This window comes from Pelmatolapia mariae, linkage group LG15 (assembly GCF_036321145.2).
Source record: "Pelmatolapia mariae isolate MD_Pm_ZW linkage group LG15, Pm_UMD_F_2, whole genome shotgun sequence".
Lineage (NCBI taxonomy): Eukaryota > Metazoa > Chordata > Actinopteri > Cichliformes > Cichlidae > Pelmatolapia > Pelmatolapia mariae.
The window spans coordinates 11,207,674-11,230,453 of record NC_086240.1 but is presented as its reverse complement, the minus strand read 5'-3'; the positions used below and the strand labels follow the sequence as shown (position 1 = coordinate 11,230,453).

Sequence of the window (22,780 nt, the reverse complement as noted above, 5' to 3'; positions counted from 1 at the left end):
GAATGGCATCAGCTCCTCTATCAACTTAGGTTATCTACATGTCTTATTCCTGTTATTGTAATGCCAGACTGATGTCACAATGTGGAGATAAAGGCTATGACAAAAAGTCTTCTTGGGTCATTCTTGTCATTTAGATGAGTACTTTACTTCTGGCTCCGGCTGTTTTGATGAGATCCTTGTGAAACTGCAGAACGAATTTGGGTCTAGTCAGATGCCTCCATTTAAAAACGATTTAAACACTAAAACTGTGTAACAGTAACAATACTGCATGTCTCTACTCTCAGGCCTGTGATGGATGTGGTGCATTTGTGTTTGAGTTATGCTTTAACAGTGAGAACACTGTGTTTTTGCATGCAACAAGCATGAGAAAAAAACAAATGAACCAAAATGTTTATGCAATGCTTTTATTTTATGTTAAAGTAAAACAAGATTGTTACAAAAATACAACACAACCTTAATTCATCATATTTTTCCTGTTCTTCCCTAAAAGTAGAAGCTATGGATTAGAGATCCTTTCTAAATCTTTCCCTGAATTCTAAATAAATAGTTCCCTAATTTCATAAAAAAAATCTCTCCCTAAAATTTCTAGAAATCCTACACTGTATTTACATATTGCATACAGTGAAAAAAAAGATTTTTCATTGTATACATAATCAGCAGTGCACTATACCAATAAAACTGTTGAGGCACAAAAGTTTCTCAGATTTGTCTCGCAGATTCACTCATAACATTTATATTTAAATATTACAAAAATATTTCTGATTAGTGACATTATTTTCATTCATGTAATTATACAGATCAAAGAGCTTTTCTTAGCCGTCAAGTTGATCTAAAGGCTTCCTTTGCACTATAACAAGGATGAGATCACAAGGCTTGTTAGTGTGTTTGTGTCTAAAGCTTGGCTTCGATGACAACAGAAGGTGCATTCAGGCTTCCATTGTGCCAGTCGGAAGAATCCTGGAAATCAAAAGAGATGGGTCAGATCGGTGGGTTTTTTTTAATGCCTTCAGCACAAAAAACACCCTTTGTCTCTGTAGACTTTAGTCTGTTTGGACTAGCTTCCACCAAAAGAGTCTCTGGAGTCATGACAAACTTTAGCCTGACACATCTGTGTACGTTCTCAGTCATCCAGGTCATGGTAGTGTCTTGAAGCTCAGCTAAACATAATGATAGCTTATGCGCATATTCATACACACTATGTAAAGAAACACCCCAAGCCAGATAAATTAGCCTATATATAGCTGAATTTGTTAAATGTGAAAGAAAAGAATTGTGCATATCTAAGCACTGCAAAAATGTCAGTGAATATAAATAAATATAAATGTTTTGCCTTTCTGTCCTTTGTCGTGTATTAACACGACAAAGGACAGAAAGGCAAAAAATGAGATGCTTCAAGTGATAATTTTCTTTTTTGTTTACCCTTATACGTACTGTAGAAAAAAAATCAATGATTGGGCCAAGTGCAAAGGTTTTATCACCTTACTTGTAAAATGAACCTGCTTACAACCTTAATTAACAGATAAGATAGATGGTTTACAGCTCTTGAACCTGACTCTTCAAAACCTTTGTGACACTAGAGTCAAAGATGAAGCTGACTGAACACTATTAGCATAAATGAGAGCAAATTTCACCGGAAACCAACAGTAAAAAACGAGCTGTGGAGATCAAGAAATACTCTCGAAGACCAAGAAAACTTAAAGATAAAATTATGTGTCTGCAGGGCAAAAGAGGGAAAGAAAATCCTCATGGCACTGCACAAACAGCAGCAGAAAGTGTGCCTCAATCCAGTGTACACTTTACATGCGACTGCAAAAATCAATGTCTGAAAGTTTTTCGCCACAATCACAGCGTGCTGGGAGGAAAAAAACGATGCAACTGTTGAATCAGTAGAAAAGATTTCATACAAAAAAACACCAGGCTTGATTTTCTCTTAAAGAAAGGCAGAAGATCAGTTATGAATATGGAAGATAGTAGTTAACAACATTTTCTTATTGTTAAAGACTGTGATCAGCTTAATGTTGGTTATTGCTATGTCATTTTTAATTTCTTTTCACATAATCATTAACCAAAAAATTACATGTTCATGATTTTGAATAACTAAAGCAAAGATGGAGTGAAAAAGAGGATTAAGTAAAGATCCAACTAGCAAGGATTTTATTTCATTCATGTTGAGCGCCATACTTTTAACTGGATGAAATCTCTGGTGGTATTAGTAGGATATAGGACAGCGCTGTAAGCAAGCAAAGGCAACAACAGGCAAGAACAGGAAAATTAGCAGTACCGCGCTGATTTTATCTGAAAAATCACAAACACTACGCTGTGATTCAAATCCAATCAAAGCCATGCCGCAGGCAACAACTTCACACACCGGCCTCCTAAAACACAAGAACGCTAAAGTGAATCATACGGCATGATGAGCTGTATGATCTCGTTCTTGATTTCCTACTGTGATAAGCCGCGCTGTTTTATTTCTATATGGATGTGCCATTCGCATTTATGAGGAAAGTTTAAGCCAGTCAGCTGTTCAAAAATAGGATAATTAGAAGTAGCTGTAATCCAAGGAGAGGAAGTTTTTTGGAATCAACAGGTTCATGCAGGGGTTAATGATTACCCCCAGCTGACTTAATTGGCCTTAAGTCACTTTAGCTGATTTTAGTAGAACTGCTACTGAGAAAATCAGTAGCAGGGCTTCATGGGGAAGAATCAAAAATGACATGATTTTCATGATTGTGTAATTATGATTTTTTTTGCACGATCCTCAGAAACACATAGAGACAGTAAAACAGGTGTAACAGTGAAAAGGGTGTACAGCAGGTGCTCTTGATCAGTGGCAGTGTGTGGTGATTGCTTTGTGCTCCTACCTTTGTGCACCTTTATGATGAGCTAAGATTTGAGATTTTTTTTTAGTTTTTATTTTTTTTGTGGAAGCAGAAAAGTTTTATTGATCAGGCTTGAGAAGAAGTCTGCTGCTTGGAGATTAGCGATGTGGCTCCGTAGTCTTGTCCTGACTTGTGCCTCTCCGCCTAAAACAAATGCTTTTGATCACTTCTCATTCAGTGTTTATAGAGGAGTGGGGCTCCAGTCTGGAGTGAAGTTCACCAGAATCTGATCTATCACACAGCTTTTATCATTTCAATGCTATATATATATATAGATAGATAGATAGATAGATAGGCCATATGTTTAGTGGTTGCTTGTGCTAATCAGTTTCAAATAGTGAGGCTGGAGTATGTACACAAAAAGCTCAGGCTTCACTGTGTTCTAAGAGCTCAGTTTCACAAAGCTTGGCTCTGTGTTCATATTAATAATAACATAGTCATCTTAAACCTGCTATTTAAATGCTCCATTTGTGAGGGGCAGCCAATCAGAAGAAGCCTTAGTAAAGTCCAAGTATAAAAATCTTGAGCTAAAAATGAGTTTAATATGTCCCCTTTTAACATGGCTCGAGAGACTGAAACACATTTATGTGTATGTGAGGAATTAAACTTTAAGCACTTATCAGCAACTTCACCACAGATCTTGGAGACCCACCCAGAAAGAGAAAGAAATGTATGGTGACAGAATGACTTAAGAACAGAGGAAACTCACAACCATAAAGTCATAACGGTTGACAAGTTCCATAAAAGTTTACATAAGAATATTTAAGTGTGCAGAGTGCCAACAGAGTCAGTAAATATTCAACGGCATCTTTAAGCTAAACTGGTGCAGACATGCAGGATCACAGAAGACAAAGGCAAAAAACAGTCCTCCTCTGTGGAGCCCGGGATGCACAGGTGACTTATCGCTCACAACAGACAAACACTCAACACATGGATCATTTTCACAGTAGACATTTTGACACTCTATTAAAATATTTTATTTATGGCATCTGTTGCAGTAAATGGTACTGCTTTTCAATAACAAGGGGGATGTGCGGAGCCGATGTTGAAGTACAGAGAAGATCAGAAGGAGTTGCACTGTGTGTTTGTGGATCTAGACAAAATACATGAGAGAATGCCAAGAGAGGAACTGTGGTGGTGCGTGAGGAAGTCAAGAGTGGCATGCAAAGGTGGTGCAGGATATGTATGAGGACAGCTAGACAGTGGCAGGATGTGCAGTAGGAGTGACAGATGGATTAAAGGAGGTGGTGGTATTACATCAATGATTGATTCTGAGCCCATTCGTGTTTGGAGTGGTGATGGAGAGGTTGACAGATTATTCAGGCAGGAGTCTCTGTGGTTGTGATCTGTAGTGAGAGTGGAGAGCGGGTTGAAAAGAATGTGGAGAGGCAGCGGTATGCTCTGGAGAAAAGAGAAATGAAAGTCAGTAGAAGCAAGACAGAATGAGGGAGAGCTCAGGCGGAGCGGTTTGGAGGCAAGTTAGAGATGCTGACATGGTTTGGACATGAGCAGAGGAGTGGACAAAAGATGTTGAATATGGAGCCAGGCAGGAGGAAAAGAGAAGACCACAGAGATGATTCATTAATCATAAGCAGAGGATGCAAGGGTGAGATGGATGCAGATGATCCCCTGTGGCGACATGTAAAGGGAGCAGCCAAAGGAAGAAGAATAAAATGCTTTTCCTACACTGACATGTCAAAATGTCTTCTATGAAAAGGCCTATTTGACTTCATAGTACCACAGCTTTTGTTTCATATCCTCAACAAACAAACAAACAAAGCGCTACACCCTTGGCTTGCTTCAAAACTTACGGCTGCTTTGGCCTGCAGGTTAGCATTTTGCCTCCTGAGATCAGACTTTATTAAAGCTGTAAAAACAGAAAGACAGAGAGAGGGTAAGTTTGCATTAGCTCATGGATCCTCCACTGCAAACACAGAGACGAACACAAGTAAAACAGTTTATTGAAACGAAGTAATAACAGTGACTATCCAGTAGGTGGCTCCTATGCACAGACACGTTCAAGTCTTAATAGTGGCATTCAATTATAAGACACCTTGCTAACTATTTTCAAAGAGTGTGTGGCTACCAATGCAAATCTAAAAACAACTAAGCCTGAGAAACTCTGGTCAAAAGCAATTATTAAAAAAAACAGCGTGATTGTAATTTAACAATTAACTTCAATTTTCATGGAAGGAGGAGAATATTTTACAAAAACAATCGCAGCCTTGCCTTCTAATGGTGCCTTTATGTCCTTTCATATAAAGGTTTATCACCAATCGGAGAGCAGGGCGGATTTTTTTTTTGTTTGTTTCTTTTTACAAACATTTAGTTTTTCTTTTAAAACTTCATGACCACAACAACAAGTTTACTCGTATGAACAAAAAGCAGTTAGTGAGTCAGTCTGCTGACCTTTATGAACAGAGAAGTGTCATTAAAGGTTAAGGCATTTTTAAAAAGTTAAACATTGCTGCTAAACCCATCGATGGGTCATGAAAAATCTCCTAAGTGGTTATGAAATCACCTTTATTACCTGAAAACACACCCCTGCTGAGTGCATGTCTGGAGAGCTATGCACTTTCTTTACTAAATGGTTCCAGGGCTTAAGAAAATGTTCACCACTCCTCCCTCTGAACAGTTTAGTTGTATACAGCTTTGTTGTTCTCTAATTTCAAAGAAAATCTCTTCCTAGCGATGATGAAGAATGACGCAGAATGCCACCTCAAGCCGCAGACTTTGTTTTATCTGAGCTGCAGACAGCCTTCTTGTAAAGAGGTGACAAATTTGTCTGTTATGTGTAAAGTGCAATAAAAAATAGCATTATGTTCTCAAGTATTCCTCCAAATTACACCATAACTAAGTCCTGCTTTCTAGGAACGTGACATTCTTACACAGGAGTATTAGTAAACTCGTAACAGGATAAAGTGACAGCAAAGACAATTCTTGTGCATTTCTGTATGTGTGACATTAAATCAGTACTCTATTATGACTCAAAACTGTGTATTTTTTACAGTCACAGAGGTCTTACCTGTCATTATTGTCCCTATCAGAAGAAAGACGCACAAGAAGATGTTTCCTGCCAGCGTGCCGTAATCGTCAATGATCTTCCCTTGGCAAATGGTGAATATAATTCCGAACACCTGTGTGTATGGGTGCAGAACATGGGATAGTTAGGATTAAAGCTAGCGCTTGCACGCACCCGGGAAGGATGCAGACCAAACCCCGTCCTTGAACTCGGTTTTTATTTTCATGCATCTTGGATCTTCTGCAGCTGGCGAATATGTTTATGCACCAGATGAAGGAAGCTCAACTACACACTGAGTTTTTGCAAATATATCACGCACAGTTGCCGTGATGTTGAGAGAATCTGTCTTGCCTGCTTATGAACAGGCAACACAAATGCATAAACAAAACTACAAAATAAATATATAAACAAGGAAGTCAAAATTGCCTCATAATGCCAAAACCCCCCACAAAAGCACGTTATTCCGTTATTGCCAGCTGTCAACAAAATCCCATTTTATTGTTTATATCCAAAATTCCCATGAAAACCTGCATTTACAGTATAGTGAGTCAATTCCTCCAGAGCAACAGGGTGAATGACTCACTTTTTCCATGGAGGGAACACAGCTTACATCCATCATTTCATTGGTTCTTTTCTTCTTTTTTGCTATTACACTGAAAACATTGATCTGTACCTGTGCTGAGCAGTTGAGGAGGCCAGAAGACGTTCCCTCTGACTCCGGGTATGTCAGTTCGACTGCAAATTCAAAGCCCAGTGGCAGGTAGCCCGTCATGAAAAACCTGGACACAAGGATCCACAATAGGCATAAAAAAAGAATTTGTGAGTTTATTTAATTGCTGCTCCCTTTTTGCTACAGTTTTATACGTGTAAATGCGTAAACAGGACACTGGCTCTGTTCAATAAAATGCCCCTTATCATGTTAGCTGACAAGTGCACGGACACTTTGTACCTACAACATTTGATTGTTCTTCCAGGAATTCAACACTCATGTTGTCTCAAGTTAATGACAATGGAGAATTTATACAGGAACAGCAGATTTTTCAAAGCAGTCCAGTGACATCAGATTCTTTTTCTCATTCAACAGCAGGGTGTTGTTCTTCCACTAAAGTGACAGCAAGTGAAAGTCAAATCAAAAGCTTCTGACATGGCTGCAATAGCAAAACACATCAGTCTGAGTCAGTAGACAGACACATTTCTTCTCTTCTGTCAATAAATGATACGGAGACCACAAAGCAGCAGACACGATGACCTTTAATGTCAAACACATTTCTTTAAAAAAAATGCTGTTTAAAAAAAAGGCTAAAGTTATGTCTGCCATGGATCATGCAGATGCACTTCCAGAGGAAAGGAAGTCCAATTTGGAAAATCACTGTGTGCTGCTGAGGGTGTAATGATTTCACAGCCACATAAAGGTTAAACTGGATGAACAAGATTGTTTTTTAATTCCAAGAAGAGAGAGGCAACCCAGAAGAAACCTAGTAGATGATTTCCCCCATAAACATTTAAATGGTTTGGTTTTCCCAGTGCATAGAGGTTATGCATTTTTATTTTTGTGATCTGAAATAATCCTGCACCATTATTACTATATGACATACTCTCGCTGTCTCTATTTTTTTTATTTTGCTTTGTTTTGCTCTGCAGCATGAGCTTCCAGGAAAACATCACTGCGAGGGGGTTTTCTTGATAAAACACATTTCAGTTACGTTAAATGAATGCACATATATGCACATATTTAGGTATTTACATAAGGACAGTTTTCCTTTTCTCTTGAGTTTAGGTGCAAACGCAGGCCTTTATCTAAACTTTGTAGGATCTACATGTTTGTAGAAGCTGAAACAACCAGGGCTGTAAATTATTATTGCAAATGTCAACAGAGGTACCAGGCCGAGGGAAATGACCAGCAACAGAATTTAGGACATGACAGAAGATTTTTTGCATGTTTCAACGGCTGAATCGAATGTGTGCACACATACTTTTATACATACTTTTAAAATGTACAAATACAATAGCCCACTCACTTGCCTACTACAGATACATTCCATATTTTGTTATTTTTGGTTTTTTTTTTTTTTTTACAGATCCACAGTATCTATCAAAATTTTTATATTCATGAGGGGTGTTTCTTCTCTCTCGATTCACAGAAATAAAGGTATTCTGAAGTAAAATCAAAGTAGTAAATGAGTAGAAATAAAGTCCTTTAATGACATTACTTGTGTAAAAAAAAAAGAAAAACACAAAATGTTAGAAGAAACAATAAAAGAATACCCAAGTACTCCAGCGGTGATGAAAACCACCCAGAGGTGTCCCAGGCTGAGTGTAGCAGCATAAACGATCATCCCCACCAGAGACAAGAGGTAGACTGCAACGGTCGTCTGCCTGAGGAAAAAAAGAGCATGAGTAATACATGTCACTGTGAGCACAGCAGTGATCATTATGATTGCACACACATATGTAACAATGGGTAGTGTGGCAGTTTTGCAAGTAAAAGAAACAAAACGTAAAGCTGCAGCAAGTATTTGCCAGAAATTTAGAGAATTTCGGGTCTCTGGGGGTGGGGGGATGGGGGCTAGAGTATATCCCAGGTGTCATCTGGCGAGAGGCACCAGCCTATTACATAAGAGACAGGCAACCAGTGTACAGTCACCAATTAACAAACATGCATGTCTTTGGACTGTGGGAGGAAACCTTTGCACACAGAACATGCAAAGAAAAAAAACACCACACAGAGAGGCCCCAGTCAGCTGGAGGGTTCGAAAACCAGCTCTCTCTCCTTCACTTTTTCCTCTGTGCTCCACCCACCAGACAAAACAAATGCTCCTACCTACCCTACACAGCTAACCACAAGTCATTTCTGGCTTTTAGCTTCATGTAGGCTGCTTAACTTGCTTTTCCAGGAGGGAAATCCCTCAGCTTATGTTTGTAGCTCGAGGGTATACTTTTTCCCTGCATTTCATTTAATCTGTGTCTCCAAAATCTTTTATGTGTGGGCAAGACTGCTTCCTGTCCTGTTTCATGTATGCCACATTTATTAATCAGAACCCTGACATAAATCAAACAAACAAAGAAAAACGGAGCAAAGTCTAACTGGGAAATGTCGAGGAATAACATTTTTAATGCCTGAGAAAAGAGGAGGTGCAAGGGTGTAGCTCAACTCTACCTCAGACAACCTGTATTAAGGCTGAAAGGCTGTTATCAATTTTTTTTTTGTCCATTGACAGCAAAAGCTTGCTGCCTGCATGAGCGTCGATGTGAATATTTTGCCACTAGGTGTGCTGTGGAGTAATCTTTTCAATAGCAGGTACCCTTTTCTGTTTGCTTTACTGTTTGTCACACAAAATAAGGCCTTTGTAAATGTCTTGAGAGGAAGGAAGTGGATTCCACACCTCGTGTGAGCCCACATCTCACAGTTAAATACAATGGGCGACAAACACTGAAGGTAAACACCACCTCTGTTTGCTTCCCCTAAACACACAGTATCAAAGAAAGCTTAATTTATACATCCAAAGCTTCATAACAAATAAATACTAAAGCATGAAAAATGCAGTCCTGCAGAACTGGTAATAATATTAAAATATAAACTGCCATAAATTTATGAATGAACACCATTCATAAATATTACAATGTAATAATATAATTACAATGTGGGGAATTAGACAATAAAGCCAAACATTATTGCTTTCCCCCTCATTTGCAATGCAAAGCTGTTGTAGCTACAACAGAAGGGAGTCGACTGGGTGGACACTGCTGTCACCACACAGCCTGAGAGCACATGGGGCCGGAGGAAGAGTTCAGAGGTTGCTGCCGTAGCAGGATGCTGCACCTGAATAAACAGATATAGAGACGCAACACAAACACTAAACAAGATCTGCAGGACGCCAAGTTGAGAAGGGAGAAGACAGTGCATTGAGCAGGTGACCACGTGCCATACAACTGCGAGCGGCCAGCCCAGGTTCGAATCTGACCTGCGGCCCTTAGCCACATGTCTTCCCCCATCTCTCTCTCCCTCTGCTTTCCTGTCCTTTCTTCACCATGTCTGTCAATAAAGCTGAAAAAGGCCAAAAAAAACAGCACTCATTTGGCTGCTTACTGGTGGCACGGAAAAAATTATAAGTTTTTAGATTATCAGCCCATCGCTTTGTTTTTTTTTTTTTCTCTCAGTTTCATTACAAATAACATTTGATTTTTATCTCCTGCTCTGCGCGTCCTTTTGTCTTCCTTTTCCCAAAACACAACACCCCCTGTGGAAGAACTGCTGCTAACGTACTTTCCCTTTTCGATGTTCGCCTTACTTGTACGTTTTCGTTCTGTCCAACCAAATGCCGCAGATGAGGGAGCCGACCATCCCCGCGATGACGATGGTGAGGCCAATCCTCCCGGCGTTCACTTCTTCTCCCTAAAAAAGCCGAGAACAATGAGAAATGAGCTGGTGATCTCATGGCCTTGGGTGCCACGGAGAGGCTGGACAGTTTCAGAGAGAGAAAACAGTTTCTGCCATGTAATTGGCTGATAACATAGTTGTATTAATGAGCAGTGCCCAAAGACTGTATATCTACAAGCATTAATTGGAGATGCACACAAGGAGGTTGCACACACCTTTTTAGTAATGCAAACGGAGAAGATCGTTCCCTTTTCCTGTTGTTTAATTTATAAAATGATTTAAGAGTAATGGCACTCATGCCTTAATATAGCAACTTCCAAACTTGGTTTAGCTGTGATAAATCTGTTATTACAGTGTTGTTTATTGAACTTAAGTTACATTAGTTTAAAATATTAAACCTTATACTTCACTATTTAAGTCTAACTATTCATCTGTTGAAGTGTCACTAGAGTTACAGGCAACAGAAATGATTTGAGATGAGTGCAGAGGAAACGGACATACAGGGTAATGCACGATGATCATGCGGTTCAGCAGGGTCCCGACAGCATAAAAACAACCAACGTTCAGACCTGCAAAATAGGGAATAACATCAAATAAAATCTGAAATCTGAAAAAAACACAGGACAAAAATATCTTACACCTTCCCACTTTTCAGGAATCATGAAACTAACATCATTTACTGAATGATGAAAAAGTTTAGTAGTTGTTTCTAAAGAACCTGACCAGAGTAGTTTCTAAAACGAGGATAAATGTGTTACTAAATGTGTCCCCACCTAAAAAATAGAACACTACAACTGGTGTGGAGGAACTCCAGGCCTCAAGGGCCGGTGTCCTGCAGGTTTTAGACGTGTCCTTGATCCAACACAGCTGATATAAATGTCTAAATGACCTCATCAACATGTCTTAAAGTTCTCCAGAGGCCTGGTAATGAACTAATCATCTGATTAGGTGTGTTGAATGGGGTGATATCTAAAACCTGCAGGACACCGGCCCTTGAGGCCTGGAGTTCCCCACCCCTGCACTACAGCTACAGCTCAGTTAAAGTGACAGGGACAGGTGTGATAATCAGGTAAATCTGAGACACTAGTGAACTGTGCAGCGCAGGTCGAAGGCTGACTTGCCAATCAGAGAGTCAGAAACATATTAGTAGAAAGATTAGACACATGACAAGAAATCCCCAACAAAGAATGCACCTTGGGATAATATTTGTACAATTTTTTTTTTTATTTTTGTATTATTTGTGTTACTAGTATAAAATGATGAAACATATCCCTCCCAGTTTATCCAATCTCAAGATTACTGAGTTACTGGTTAAACTGTGTGCCAAAATGCAACTACATTCAATTTCCAGCAACATAAAACCTAGATGATATTTTTTTTCTTTATCTCTTCAAAAAGACACTTTATCATTTCTTTTTTTTTGTTTGCTCAAGTAACCAAGAGCTCCCAAAAAGAAATTAATTCCTATCTCAGACTCCTTCCACTTCATCAAATCTTTGATCTTCGGGATCTTAGGGTCACATTGACCGAATGCACGTGTTAAACGTTGTCAGGTTATAAATGAACTTTGGAGCTCTTAAGGTAAATCCAATTTATCTTCTCGTGGAATACTGTAATAGCTGATGACTGAGGACTACGTAATCTGCGATAAGATAAACACCAATCCGCCTTCTAAAAAAATGTAACATATTTTCATGAATTTCTAATGTTGAATTATGCAACATACTATTTAATGTCTTTTAGCCCGTTCTAAAAAGTTAATGACAACATAATTTAACAAAAATTTGGAGAACAGTAATGACAAACCATAGGTGATGACGAGGAGCATGAAGGGCTTGTTGCGCAGCAGGCTTCGGATGGAGGCTATGTAGGAGTACTGCTCTGGTGGAATGCTGCGAGCTGTGGCCTGGGCCTGAGTTGGTGGAATTTTAGGACGCTCCTGGAAAACTGACATGTGGAAAGATTGAAAGCAGTGTGAAACACAGTAAACAGCAGCAGTCTGCACACTTACAAAGAAAACTGGAAAGCAATAAGAAGCAACTTTATTGGTGGATACGTCCACCTGTAATATTCAAAGGATCAATCAATGCTAAAGTGCTAGAAATAAGTTCAGGGTTATATTTCCTCCCTAGGGCCACAGGCTTCTTCCTGGAAGGAGCCAGTGACACATTCAGGCAAGACTGGACAGGCTCTAACGCCTCTATGTAACCCACTATACTCTCATTTGCTCCAGTGAAAATCAGCTAATATCTGGTGTTGAAGACATCTGGGTGGAGCTACGTGCCCCCGGCCTTGTAGGGATAAACAGATGTCTGTTTTTGTATTTCTTGTTACTGAACCAGGGACACCTTTTTTCCTTCTGGCAAATCTCACATGAGGGTCTGTGTACAGTAAGCTGTTTTCACTAATCCTCCAAAAGTGTCCTACTCTTTTACACAGTTGATCTGCCAATGGTGGTGATGAGACTGAAATTATACCGTGATCTCAACTGCTGTATGCATAGTCATCACTGCACATGGAAGAATGCAAATTTCTATTCAAATAACCTTTGAAGTTCTCAGACTGATCACAGGTAAAATTTCCTATATGGCTTGGATTTCATCGTCATGGTAATTCTCCTTTTTCAGTAAACAGTAAGTAGCCATATGTCAAAGCAGACGGTCTCCAAGTTTAACTTATACGATTGTTTTAAAGAAAGGCAGAAGCTAAGCATCTTCTCTCACCTCACAGTTTATGCAAATTTCTCAATCCTGGGACTTTGTCTGCCCTGCTGACTCACAGCCCTTTTGCAGGACTACAGATGGTCCTGCCAGCAGGACAACCCTCACACATGGCATCTTGCATGTATGCATGAGGGTGAGCTAGTATATATGTGTCATTAAACTACTGCAGCCACCTGGTGTCAATTTTCACACTAGAGTAACCAGGAACAGCATAAGTCACATCCCTTGCTCGCTAAAATGTAAGCGGATCCAAAAATCAAGGCCCTACAATAAAACATTTTCCTTTTTTATAGCTGTGCACAGTGTTGCCACTTCAGGCCTCTAAAAATACTTCTCTGCCACCCTGGGATGAGTTATATGTGTTGAAATCACATAGCAACCTTTGTGACTCAAAAACTGGGCCAGTACAGAAGTGCCAAATCACAAGCACTTCACAAGTTATAATGTTGTGAAACTGTGGGTAATGGGTAACTTGTAGCAGGAAAAAAATGACCCCATTTGGGTGTAAACTTGCCAAACTTTTGAAGCATTTTTATTAAATATTAACAGTTATTCAACATATGCAGTTTTTATGTTCTGGTGGCCACTGAAATTAGAATTATGGCACTTTCCATTAGAGATGGACCGATCCGATATTGCGTATCGGTATCGGTCCGATACTGACGTAAATTACTGGATCGGATATCGGAGAGAAATAAAAAATATAATCCGATCCATTAAATATCAAAAAAGCACCTCACAAAACTTGCGACATGGCGTAACTCGGCTCATAACCGTAGCACGTGGGAGCAGTGTGCTCACGTGATAGAGTGGCTGTGTGTATTTGGAGCCTCGCTACCAAACCAGCATTTCATATCCGAGGAAGTTATCCCAGAGAGAAGTAAAGCAAGTGTGTAAGTTCATCTCTGAATGTTTGTAAAGCGTTCCCATGTTAAGCTTAACAACCAATATATGGAGCCACTCCCTCTCTCCCTCCCTCTCCTGCTGCTACTTCAATCGTGAAACTGCTTAATGATCAGCTGATCGGCTTTTCTGTCGCGAGTCCGTCTCTTTCTTCTTTGTTTATCGCCCACTTCGCGCCAGAAAGAGGAAACCAGCGGCTGAACAACAGCACCACGTTTAAGCTTGATAAGCTGTTGTTAGAATTTATTTAATATTACTTTCTACACCAGGATCCTTTTCTAAGTAGCTGACGGCTGGTAAATGTGCAGGGGCGGATCTAGCAAAGTTTAGCCAGGGGGGCCGATAGGGCATTAACAGGGGAAAGGGGGGCACAAAGACATACTTTTCTTTCTTATTTTCATTTAAAATATCTAGCTTTTAATAAATAATTATCTGAGTCTTACACCCAAAGTTTTAATCTGATGTAAAAAGTAAAGAAGTCCATTACTGTATATAGTAACTGTTAAGTCTAATATACCCTAGTAAGCTATACTAGTTTTTCCTTTGGGAAGATACCATCTGTGCAGTCTGCAATTCTGTTGAAGAAAGATGTTGAATCTATTTAATTATTCTTGAAAAATAATTTATTTCTGTGCATTTTTTTTCACACTGCATCAAATTAAAGTTGATTACGTCGATTAAGCATCATGAGGTGGAGGGTGGGGGGTGGTTCCCTATTTTTTTTTGCTGGGAGTTGGCAACCCTATTAGTCAGGTTGCTTAATATTTCTGCTAAGTACTCTTTAAAATACCAGAATAGGAAGGATGGTGCAGGTTTAAGTTTATTAGATTGATCAGTACTGCTGAACTATGCTGAAATATTTTGGGTGCAGTGTATTTTTTACATACAGGTATAACAGAATAGCTTTAGTGTTGTTTATTTAAACTTGAGTATGAACTTATACAAAATGCAGCAAGATATTAAAAAAACAGTTTTATTGATTAAAAAACACACTATATCAGATTCATATCGGTATCGGCAGATATCCAAATTTATGATATCGGTATCGGACATAAAAAAGTGGTATCGTGTCATCTCTACTTTCCACATTCAAGTAGATAAGTCTGGATTTGAGCCAACATGTCTGCCAAGCTGTACGGCTTGTGTCTAGGACTTTGAACTAAAAGGCACTGCATGGAGCTTAGTTGAGTTTTTCCGGGAAGAATATTTGTTTTAAGTCTGTTTTTTTGATAGCCAAAGGTAGGATCCCAATTATATATCATAATAACTTTTAAAGGTAGCTTACGTTAGCTTACTTCTGCCACTGAAAAAAGTTATTTCTAAGTACGTTTAAATTTCAAGGTACGCAAGTGGAAATTTTTGAGACATGTAACTTTGGGTTATTGAGTCAAATTTTCTCGATAGGTAGACAGTAAGTCGAAATTTGACTTACAGACAGAAAATTTGTTTTTTCATCAACACCTTATGAACCAAGCTTGCAAGCTAGCTAGTGCTAGCTAAAAAATATGCATGTCCTCTTATCCAAATATGGTCATATTCATCTTCAGAACCAAAAACAAAACTACAATGTCACAGTAATAATGCCAAAATAAAAAAGCTGCAAATATAAAGTTTTTCACAATAGCTCACTTTAAAAAAATGTAAATGCTAGCCCGCAAACTAGCTATTTTTTATTTTTTTTATATAAGAGGTTTATTGTGTGTTATCATACACATATTACTTGACAGTTGTCTTCATATTGAAAATGATTTAACCACTGGTCATGAGGAATGTGCCCACATTGCTTGAGGGCTGTGTGCTATATTGAATGTGAAACAACCACTGGTCACAAAGAATAAAGTGCATGTGGTTGGTGACTGGTTCCTTAAGGTTGCTGGTTCACGGTGGATAAAATCGATCACAAAGACAGTGCTGCAACAAATCCTCCTTGGGAGTGATTTGGGTGCCATTAGTCTCATGGAAGATGTCAGCTTGTCTGAAAACACATGTTAACTACTTGTTTAGCAGTAGCACTATTTTACAAAGTGCAACACAAACAAGAAATAGGAAGTCTTTGCTTTATAAGGAGAAGTTGTGCCTCTGGGCTTTATGTTTTAAAAGGAGTAACTTGTCCTTTGAAGGGAAGCAGTCTCTCTCTTGGAGAGTAGCTGGAGAGTGTTTACAGACAAGTTGATGTGTTTCATGCAAACTACAGTCCACTGAAGCATTTTTCTAGTGACCAAAGCAATTGCAAGGTTTTCTTCAGCCAGTCAGGAAATACATATTTCTCCCTGGCGATCAGAGTTTGTCAGGTGATCGCAGGCCAGTTCCTAGGCCTGTGTGACTAGTGTCTAATTCACTTGACCCTAAACTGTTGCACATGTCACGTAGTTTGTGGTCATGTGACTGGAAAACTTAATAAGCTACACTAATAAAGGTTGGATATTTTGAGAATACACTTTGAGAAGATGAGCTGATCAGTGTCACTTGTGTCTGTATGTAGCTGAAGCAAGAAAACAACCAAACACAAGTACCTGTAAGAAATGTTAAAAAAAATAAAACTGCGATTACTGACCTCAACTGAGCCAGTTCAAGCACATTAAACACAAAAATCCCTCTGAAACGTCATATGACATTATTTGGGCAAATAATAATGTATAAATTAACAAAAGTGCTGGTAGGGGAATTTACTCAACTTGCAGCCATCTTGCAGCTACACATTCACCCAGTGATTAACCTAAACTATCTACCTCCAGCCTTGTATTTACCATAAACAGAGGCATTGTGAGTCCTCCTACCTTACTCTAGGAATCATATATAACTGTTTAGTGGGTCACAGGCAAATTTGACACAGCAAGAGTCAATTATGAAGCGTACTTATGAACGCAAACACCATGTGACTGACCGAACAGTCACATAAGCACTGAATAAGCTGAGGTTTGCGTTTCATAGTGCTTCATTAACAACAACAGACTATAGCCAAAGCACTAACACTGACTGTATAGTCAGTCTAAATGCTGTGCATGGTACTACTAGGAAATTCCTTCACAAGCATCCTTTTGTGTTTAGGAATGCAGAATGCTTATGAGGAACGCCAGCCTCCATCGTTGCCCCCCGCCCCTCCCTACCCCGCTGCAGGAAAGCAGCATATTCATGGGACATGCTCCTTATAGCAAGTCACTGTTTTTAAAAGCAAAACATATTTATTGCATTTTGATTAAACACTCGTACTGTTATTTTATTTTATCCATAAATGGCACAGCACATGATTCTGGGTTTCACAACAAATGCCACATTTGAAGAGGAATCATATATAAAGACACAGCAAAGCAGTTTTTCCTCATCACTCACATGCTGTTTGTCATGTCACTTCCTTCTGCCACAAAGTGCTGAGTTCTCTTTTTCTCATGTCCATATGACTTACGATGGATTTCAGTACACTTCTGATGACCTTACTTGTGCTACAATAATATCTTTTTTTATGAAAGTCCCCTTTTAACTAAGGTTTTGTGTTGTACGTGCATCCATGTCAGCACTTTTTTTGGTCCACTGAATGGTGCTTCTTGTCAAGAGTGTAAGTTTGGTGTAAATTAAAACCTTCATGAGGTCAGCCTACTGAATAAGAAATTCCCATGGGCCTGAAGTAGAAAAAACCTCATACAATACATGTCAAAATGCCCGAGCCTTTTATAGCAGACAGGAGCGAAAGCACCACCGAATGCCACTCTTTAACCATTCACAAAAAATCCTCGGTTACACGGTACAGTAACATCAGTTTCATGCAGTTTTATGTAAATTCGAAAACCTGACGGGGAAAAAAACGCTTCTGTGCTTCATGATGTCTAGCCATGCGGAAAGTTTCATTTTATATGCAGAGGCGTTGAGGACCCAGTTTTCGCTACAGTGGAGGTTGTGTAGAGTTTCTTTCGTGCTGCACAAAGCAGCTAGAAATCGTGTTTGAAATAATAATGAATCACAGGCTTCAACTCTTTTCTTTGAAAATGCATTGCATCAAAAAACCCTGACCCCCATCGGAAGATGAATATTAAGGGTTTCAGTGCAACCAACATAATATACCCAGTACTTTGTTTTTGCTGTGAAGACACCAAGAGATTACACATAAAACCCAAGCCGTCTGTGTAGCTAGAAACCACCGGAACTAAATAAGAAAGTACCATCTTTGTGATTTTAGTTATTTTTTCGTGATTACCTTACCTAAGACAACAAGGACGAAGAGTAAAGTAGCCACTCCTGCCGTTATGTAGAACATGATTCGGATGTGGTGAGCCAGCTCTTCCATGTCGTCCACATTAGGCACCAGGATAGGAGGCACAAGGAACCCGATGGCAATACCTAGCTGTAGGACGATGGAAGAATTTAACAGAATTTGAAGAAAACAAGTGCCACAAACAGTTTTCACTAAATTAAAAAACTGAAAATCTTAGCTTTTTTAGCCCATTATTTCCATGTCTTGTACATGCCTTGTAACTTTACACAGTGCATATTAAAAAGTTTTAATACTTGTTATTTGCCTTGAATGATTCTATTTAGAACAGGCTCCTCTATTCCAGGGAGGTGTTGCTTTTTTGCTGAGTTTGCAAAATGTCACATATGGTATAACCCCCTTTACTGAACCCGATGAGCTGACCCTGCAACTGACCTCAGACCTCCTGCTCAGATGTTTTCTATTTGTGTCTGTAGAGGACTTCTTGGGTTTTCTTTTTGTGTGATTTAGGAAAATAAGATGAGGCCTCGCTGTTTCTTTTTAGACCGAAGGCGAAAGAGTTTCAGTCGCCTTCTCGAGAAGCGAAAATAGACTGAAGTAATTGTAGAAGTACTCAGTACACAGAGCTGGATGACATCACTTATGACCTTGATATCAAAGCTCCAATAAATCTAAAGAAGACATTTGAGCCTAGAAATTTATTTAACTAGTTACGTTATAACTTAGTTTAAAATCAGATTTAAAGCACACAACTTGAAGATTGGGACGACCTTTAAAAGTGAATTGGTGCAGCAATTAGCAGTCATATGTGACCCTGACATCCAGTCTGCCCTGCATAATTTACAGGCAACTGTCAGACAGCTCTGACCTCACTATACAGACCCTCCTGTGGCAAAAAAAAAAGAGATGCTGAATACTGACAGAGTTCACACAAACCTGGTTTCCCAGAACTCCTATGGAGCAAGCGGTGGAAACTTCTTTCTCTCCAAACCACACAGAGGCAAGGTATGAAGGAATACCGAGGATAAACACTGTGGCTACTGAGCACACAAACTGGCCAAAAAAGGTCACTGGGAAAGTATCTGGACTGGCACTACCGATTTTTATCCAAGCGCCAATGCAGTTAAAGGCTGACCCGACGAGGACAACATCCCGGATGCCCCTGTTGTCCAAGAACCAGATGATGGGCAGAATAAGTGGAACGTAAGTGAGCAGGTAAATCATGGCCAACCAGTCAATAGCCAGAGCATCAATGTTGTAGAAACGCATGAATATGTTGCTAATAATGCCATACTGTAGCCACATGAAGGCATTGCTTGCTGATACAGAACTGAAGAGAAACAGCATGAACCAGCGACGGTGATAAAGCTTGGTCTCAACCTCTGGGGCCAAATCCGACTGGTCACCCAAAGTCTCCATGTCTAAGCGGGACCCTGTGGAGACCGCTCTGCCTAAAGGGTCTGGACTCCATTGCAGTGACGAAAAGCTTGGAGCAAGATTCTTTGCAGCCTTGGAACACGGCCATTCTTCACCGCTGAGCTCAGAATTTGCACGGTCCCCTTTCAAAGTATTGTTTTGCAGCATTTCAACTGTCCTGAAACGGGCCCCCCGAAATGTTCGAGACCAGAGGTCTTAAGATTCAAGAGCTTGTGTCCTAACAGCTTGCTGTCCTCTGTTCAAACTGCCTGCAGTAGAGAGATGCCAGAGAGCAAGAGCAGCTGGAATTAGTGTTGCCTTACTGGTGTCCCAGGTCCCTTCGCATGTGATGACACTGTGCTCCTTTACCCCATGTCTACATATTTATTACACCCAGTCCTGTCATGTGATGTTAATATAGGATGTTAATATCTTCCACTTACACCTAAACTACTCCTACCAAGAAAAATAATACTTACAACAGATAACTGAGAAAAACATGTTCCTCTGTTGATCTTTAACCGTTTTTCTTGTTAAAGTTCACCCATTTGAGTTTTTCGGTTAATATTTCAAAGTTTTAGTTATTGTTCACTCTGAAGTATCTGTTTTCTGTTGGGGACAATACCAAGAATTCTCCAATCTTTCAGTTTTTTTGCATGCAAGCTGTTTAAAATTTATACTGCAAAACAGACTTGGAGAAACAAACTGCTTATCCAGCATTGCGGGCACTAAATGTGTAACCTTATGTAACAAACCATTTAGAGTGTGACACCTTATGATTATACTACTGTGATAGGATGAAAAGCACTGATATCCAGGCAGTTTAGAATGAATCCAATTAAAAGTATTGGAGAGTTAGACAGTGGTCTAATCAGGTTTTTAAGCATCTGTTATATTTGTTTTTTATAAAAGAGACAAAAAAAAGTAAATTGAGTTTATTTGGGAGGTGTTTGCAGATTCCCAGATTGTGAACAACAGTTTGTTCTTAGTTATTCAGACTGTATCCAACTGTTTCCCAGTAATAAATGATGACATTTCAGTGATATTTGCTTGGAGTTAATGTTAAGGTGACTCAAGCGTTGCTTGTTCAAAGACTTTTAGTGTTAAGTCTGATACTTTGGTATTTCATGCTACCAAAGGCACACTGCTGATCTTTGCACTCCTTTGTGCTGATTTGACAGCTCACGTGATTTTCAACTGCCCTGTTGCTCCTAATTTATAGCGGTACATCGGCAGCTCATGAACTCTTTTATGAGGGGGTATATTTTTTGTAAAAAAGCAAAAAAACATTAAAACAAAATGGAAAAAAATATATAGTTGGTTAACTCTTGCTTACATGAAGTGCTCAACATTTAATATTTCATATGTACATTCACATTCAAAACAGTCTCCTCGTGAATGCTTCTACACCTCTGAATTTGTTTTCTACACTAATGCATTTTTAGCTCATCTTTAGTCCAGTCCAGTGCAGTGCTATCTATCTATGCATGCGTTCATGCCAGTGAGTACAGTACTTTCTGACCAGACTTTTGCCCTAGGTTTATCTATTACATAATGCACTGCTGTCTGAGGGTAATAGCAGATTCAAGGAGGCTTGTAATTCATGTGTCCTCTAAGTCATGCCATTAGACACATAAAGGCAGAATATATATATATATATATATATATATATATATATATATATATATATATATATAGTTGTTGTCTTTTGGGGGGGTTACTATTACTATCACTCTCCTGAATGTGGAAGAGTCTGGGAAACTTTTTGTCTCTCATTAAAAAGTTACATATAAATTAGGACACATAGTTTTTGTAGCTCTTTGTTTTGTCTTGCATGTCAGTCCACGCTGTGTGCATTGTTCCTGTCCCACATCCCCAGCATCCAGTACTGTTACTTGGTGATGCACTCTGGTCACTTAAACGTGCGTAATTACGCAAACGTGCTTGGAGATTTGGCAGGGTCCAAGTTATTAGCGTTATTAGCCTACACATAGGGTCCATACATTCTCAATTAGGTTAAACGTTAATTTGACATACTTTCCAACTATAGGACGGCCTTTGCATCGAACACCCTACCTGATTCCCGAAGACTCCGATGGAGCATGCAGTGGACACTTCCTCTGAACCAAACCACACCGACGCGATTCTAGATGGCATCCCGAGGATGAAGACCTGCGCGAAAGAGCAGCAAAACTGTCCCAGGAATGTCACGGAGAACAGGTTGGGTCTGACGCTGGCCACTTTGATCCACGTCCCCGCGCAGTTGAGCGCCGTGGCGATGAGGGCGATGACCCGGAGCCCTTTTTTGTCCAGCAGCCAGGTTACCGGGAAGATGAAGGGAATGTATGTGAGCATGTAGATCATAGACATCCAGTCTATGGTGAAAGCATCGACGCTGTAGAACTTGGTGAAAATGTTGCTGATAATGCCGTACTGTATCCATTGGTAAGAGTTGCTCAGCGAATATAAGCTGAACAGGAAGACGATCACCCATCGTCGGTGGTAAAGGCGGGTAGCTTGCAGCCCTTCGCTGCCATTCCCTTCACTTGAGTCGTCGCCGGGCTTCGCGGCGTCGCCCCCCTCCAGCTTGACATGGTTGTCAGAGTCCGCCTTCCACACACTCTGATCCTCGTTTGGTTTAGTGTCTTCTAGCGCTTGCTTCTCACTCATGTTCCTCTAGGTCTCCTCAGTAATACTCATCGGGAATAAACTTAGCACCCAGCTGCTGTGGTTTTGTTAACCCACCCTCAACAAAAGTGAAAGAACCTGAATTCGCCCTTTTTTTCATTGAGGAACATTCAGCGCTTTAGGAAAGTCTAACGTACACGACAGTCAGACCTAACACGATATGTATTCAGCAGCAGAAGCTCCCTCTCCACTCTGTTTTACATAAATATATATGCTTAAAAAGAGAAAAAGTTTTAAAAAGAGGCGAGCCTCCAATGTTTTTGCGGCTGTCTCCAAAATCTATCGGTTCATTTCCTCCCGGCTGAGCACTGAAGATATTTTTGGTAGCCGAACTTTCACCCAGATCCTGAGAAAGTTAACAAATTTTGAGCTGCAGATGATTTAATGGCAGATTAATAGTTATCTGAAGTTTAGTTTCCCGAGCGGTACCACGTGTCGGAGAGCCGGCTACTATAACCCTCCACCCGGACTTAAAAGACCACGTTGGGCTCTTGAAACGAACTCGGCAAGCTCATGCCCAAGGGCGGAGTTATTAGATAAAACTCTTCTGTCTCTTTGTGGTATCTG

The 22,780-nt window shown here is 39.8% G+C and overlaps 1 protein-coding gene across 3 annotated transcripts; it reads right to left on the bottom strand.

The window, feature by feature from the left end:
• Nucleotides 1-405: 405 nt before the first annotated feature.
• flvcr2b (FLVCR choline and putative heme transporter 2b) lies at nt 406-22,666 on the bottom strand. Of its 3 annotated transcripts, none has more exons than XM_063495901.1 (11): nt 21,602-22,666; nt 18,100-18,241; nt 12,086-12,226; nt 10,781-10,848; nt 10,191-10,294; nt 8,167-8,277; nt 6,575-6,680; nt 5,905-6,016; nt 4,691-4,746; nt 2,862-3,023; nt 406-957 (listed from the first exon to the last, which is right to left on the bottom strand). In XM_063495901.1, the coding sequence occupies exons 1-10, from the start codon at nt 22,193-22,195 to the stop codon at nt 2,946-2,948; spliced, it is 1,512 nt and encodes a 503-aa protein (XP_063351971.1). In that variant the 5' UTR covers nt 22,196-22,666; the 3' UTR covers nt 406-957; nt 2,862-2,945. The 3 variants fall into 3 exon arrangements, with proteins under 3 accessions (XP_063351971.1, XP_063351969.1, XP_063351970.1); XM_063495899.1 differs by lacking the exon at nt 21,602-22,666 and adding an exon at nt 19,046-19,948; XM_063495900.1 differs by lacking the exons at nt 2,862-3,023; nt 21,602-22,666 and adding an exon at nt 19,046-19,949.
• Between the last annotated feature and the right edge of the window lie 114 nt (nt 22,667-22,780).

Coding starts and splice junctions, on each gene's coding strand:
- flvcr2b (XM_063495899.1), bottom strand. CDS start 19,693: ATGCTGCAAAACAATACTTTGAAAGGGGACCGTGCAAATTCTGAGCTC. Junction 6,681..8,166: donor ATCACCGCTGGAGTACTTGG/GTATTCTTTTAT, acceptor CCTTGTGTCCAG/GTTTTTCATGACGGGCTACC. Junction 3,024..4,690: donor ACCTGCAGGCCAAAGCAGCC/GTAAGTTTTGAA, acceptor CATTTGTTTTAG/GCGGAGAGGCACAAGTCAGG.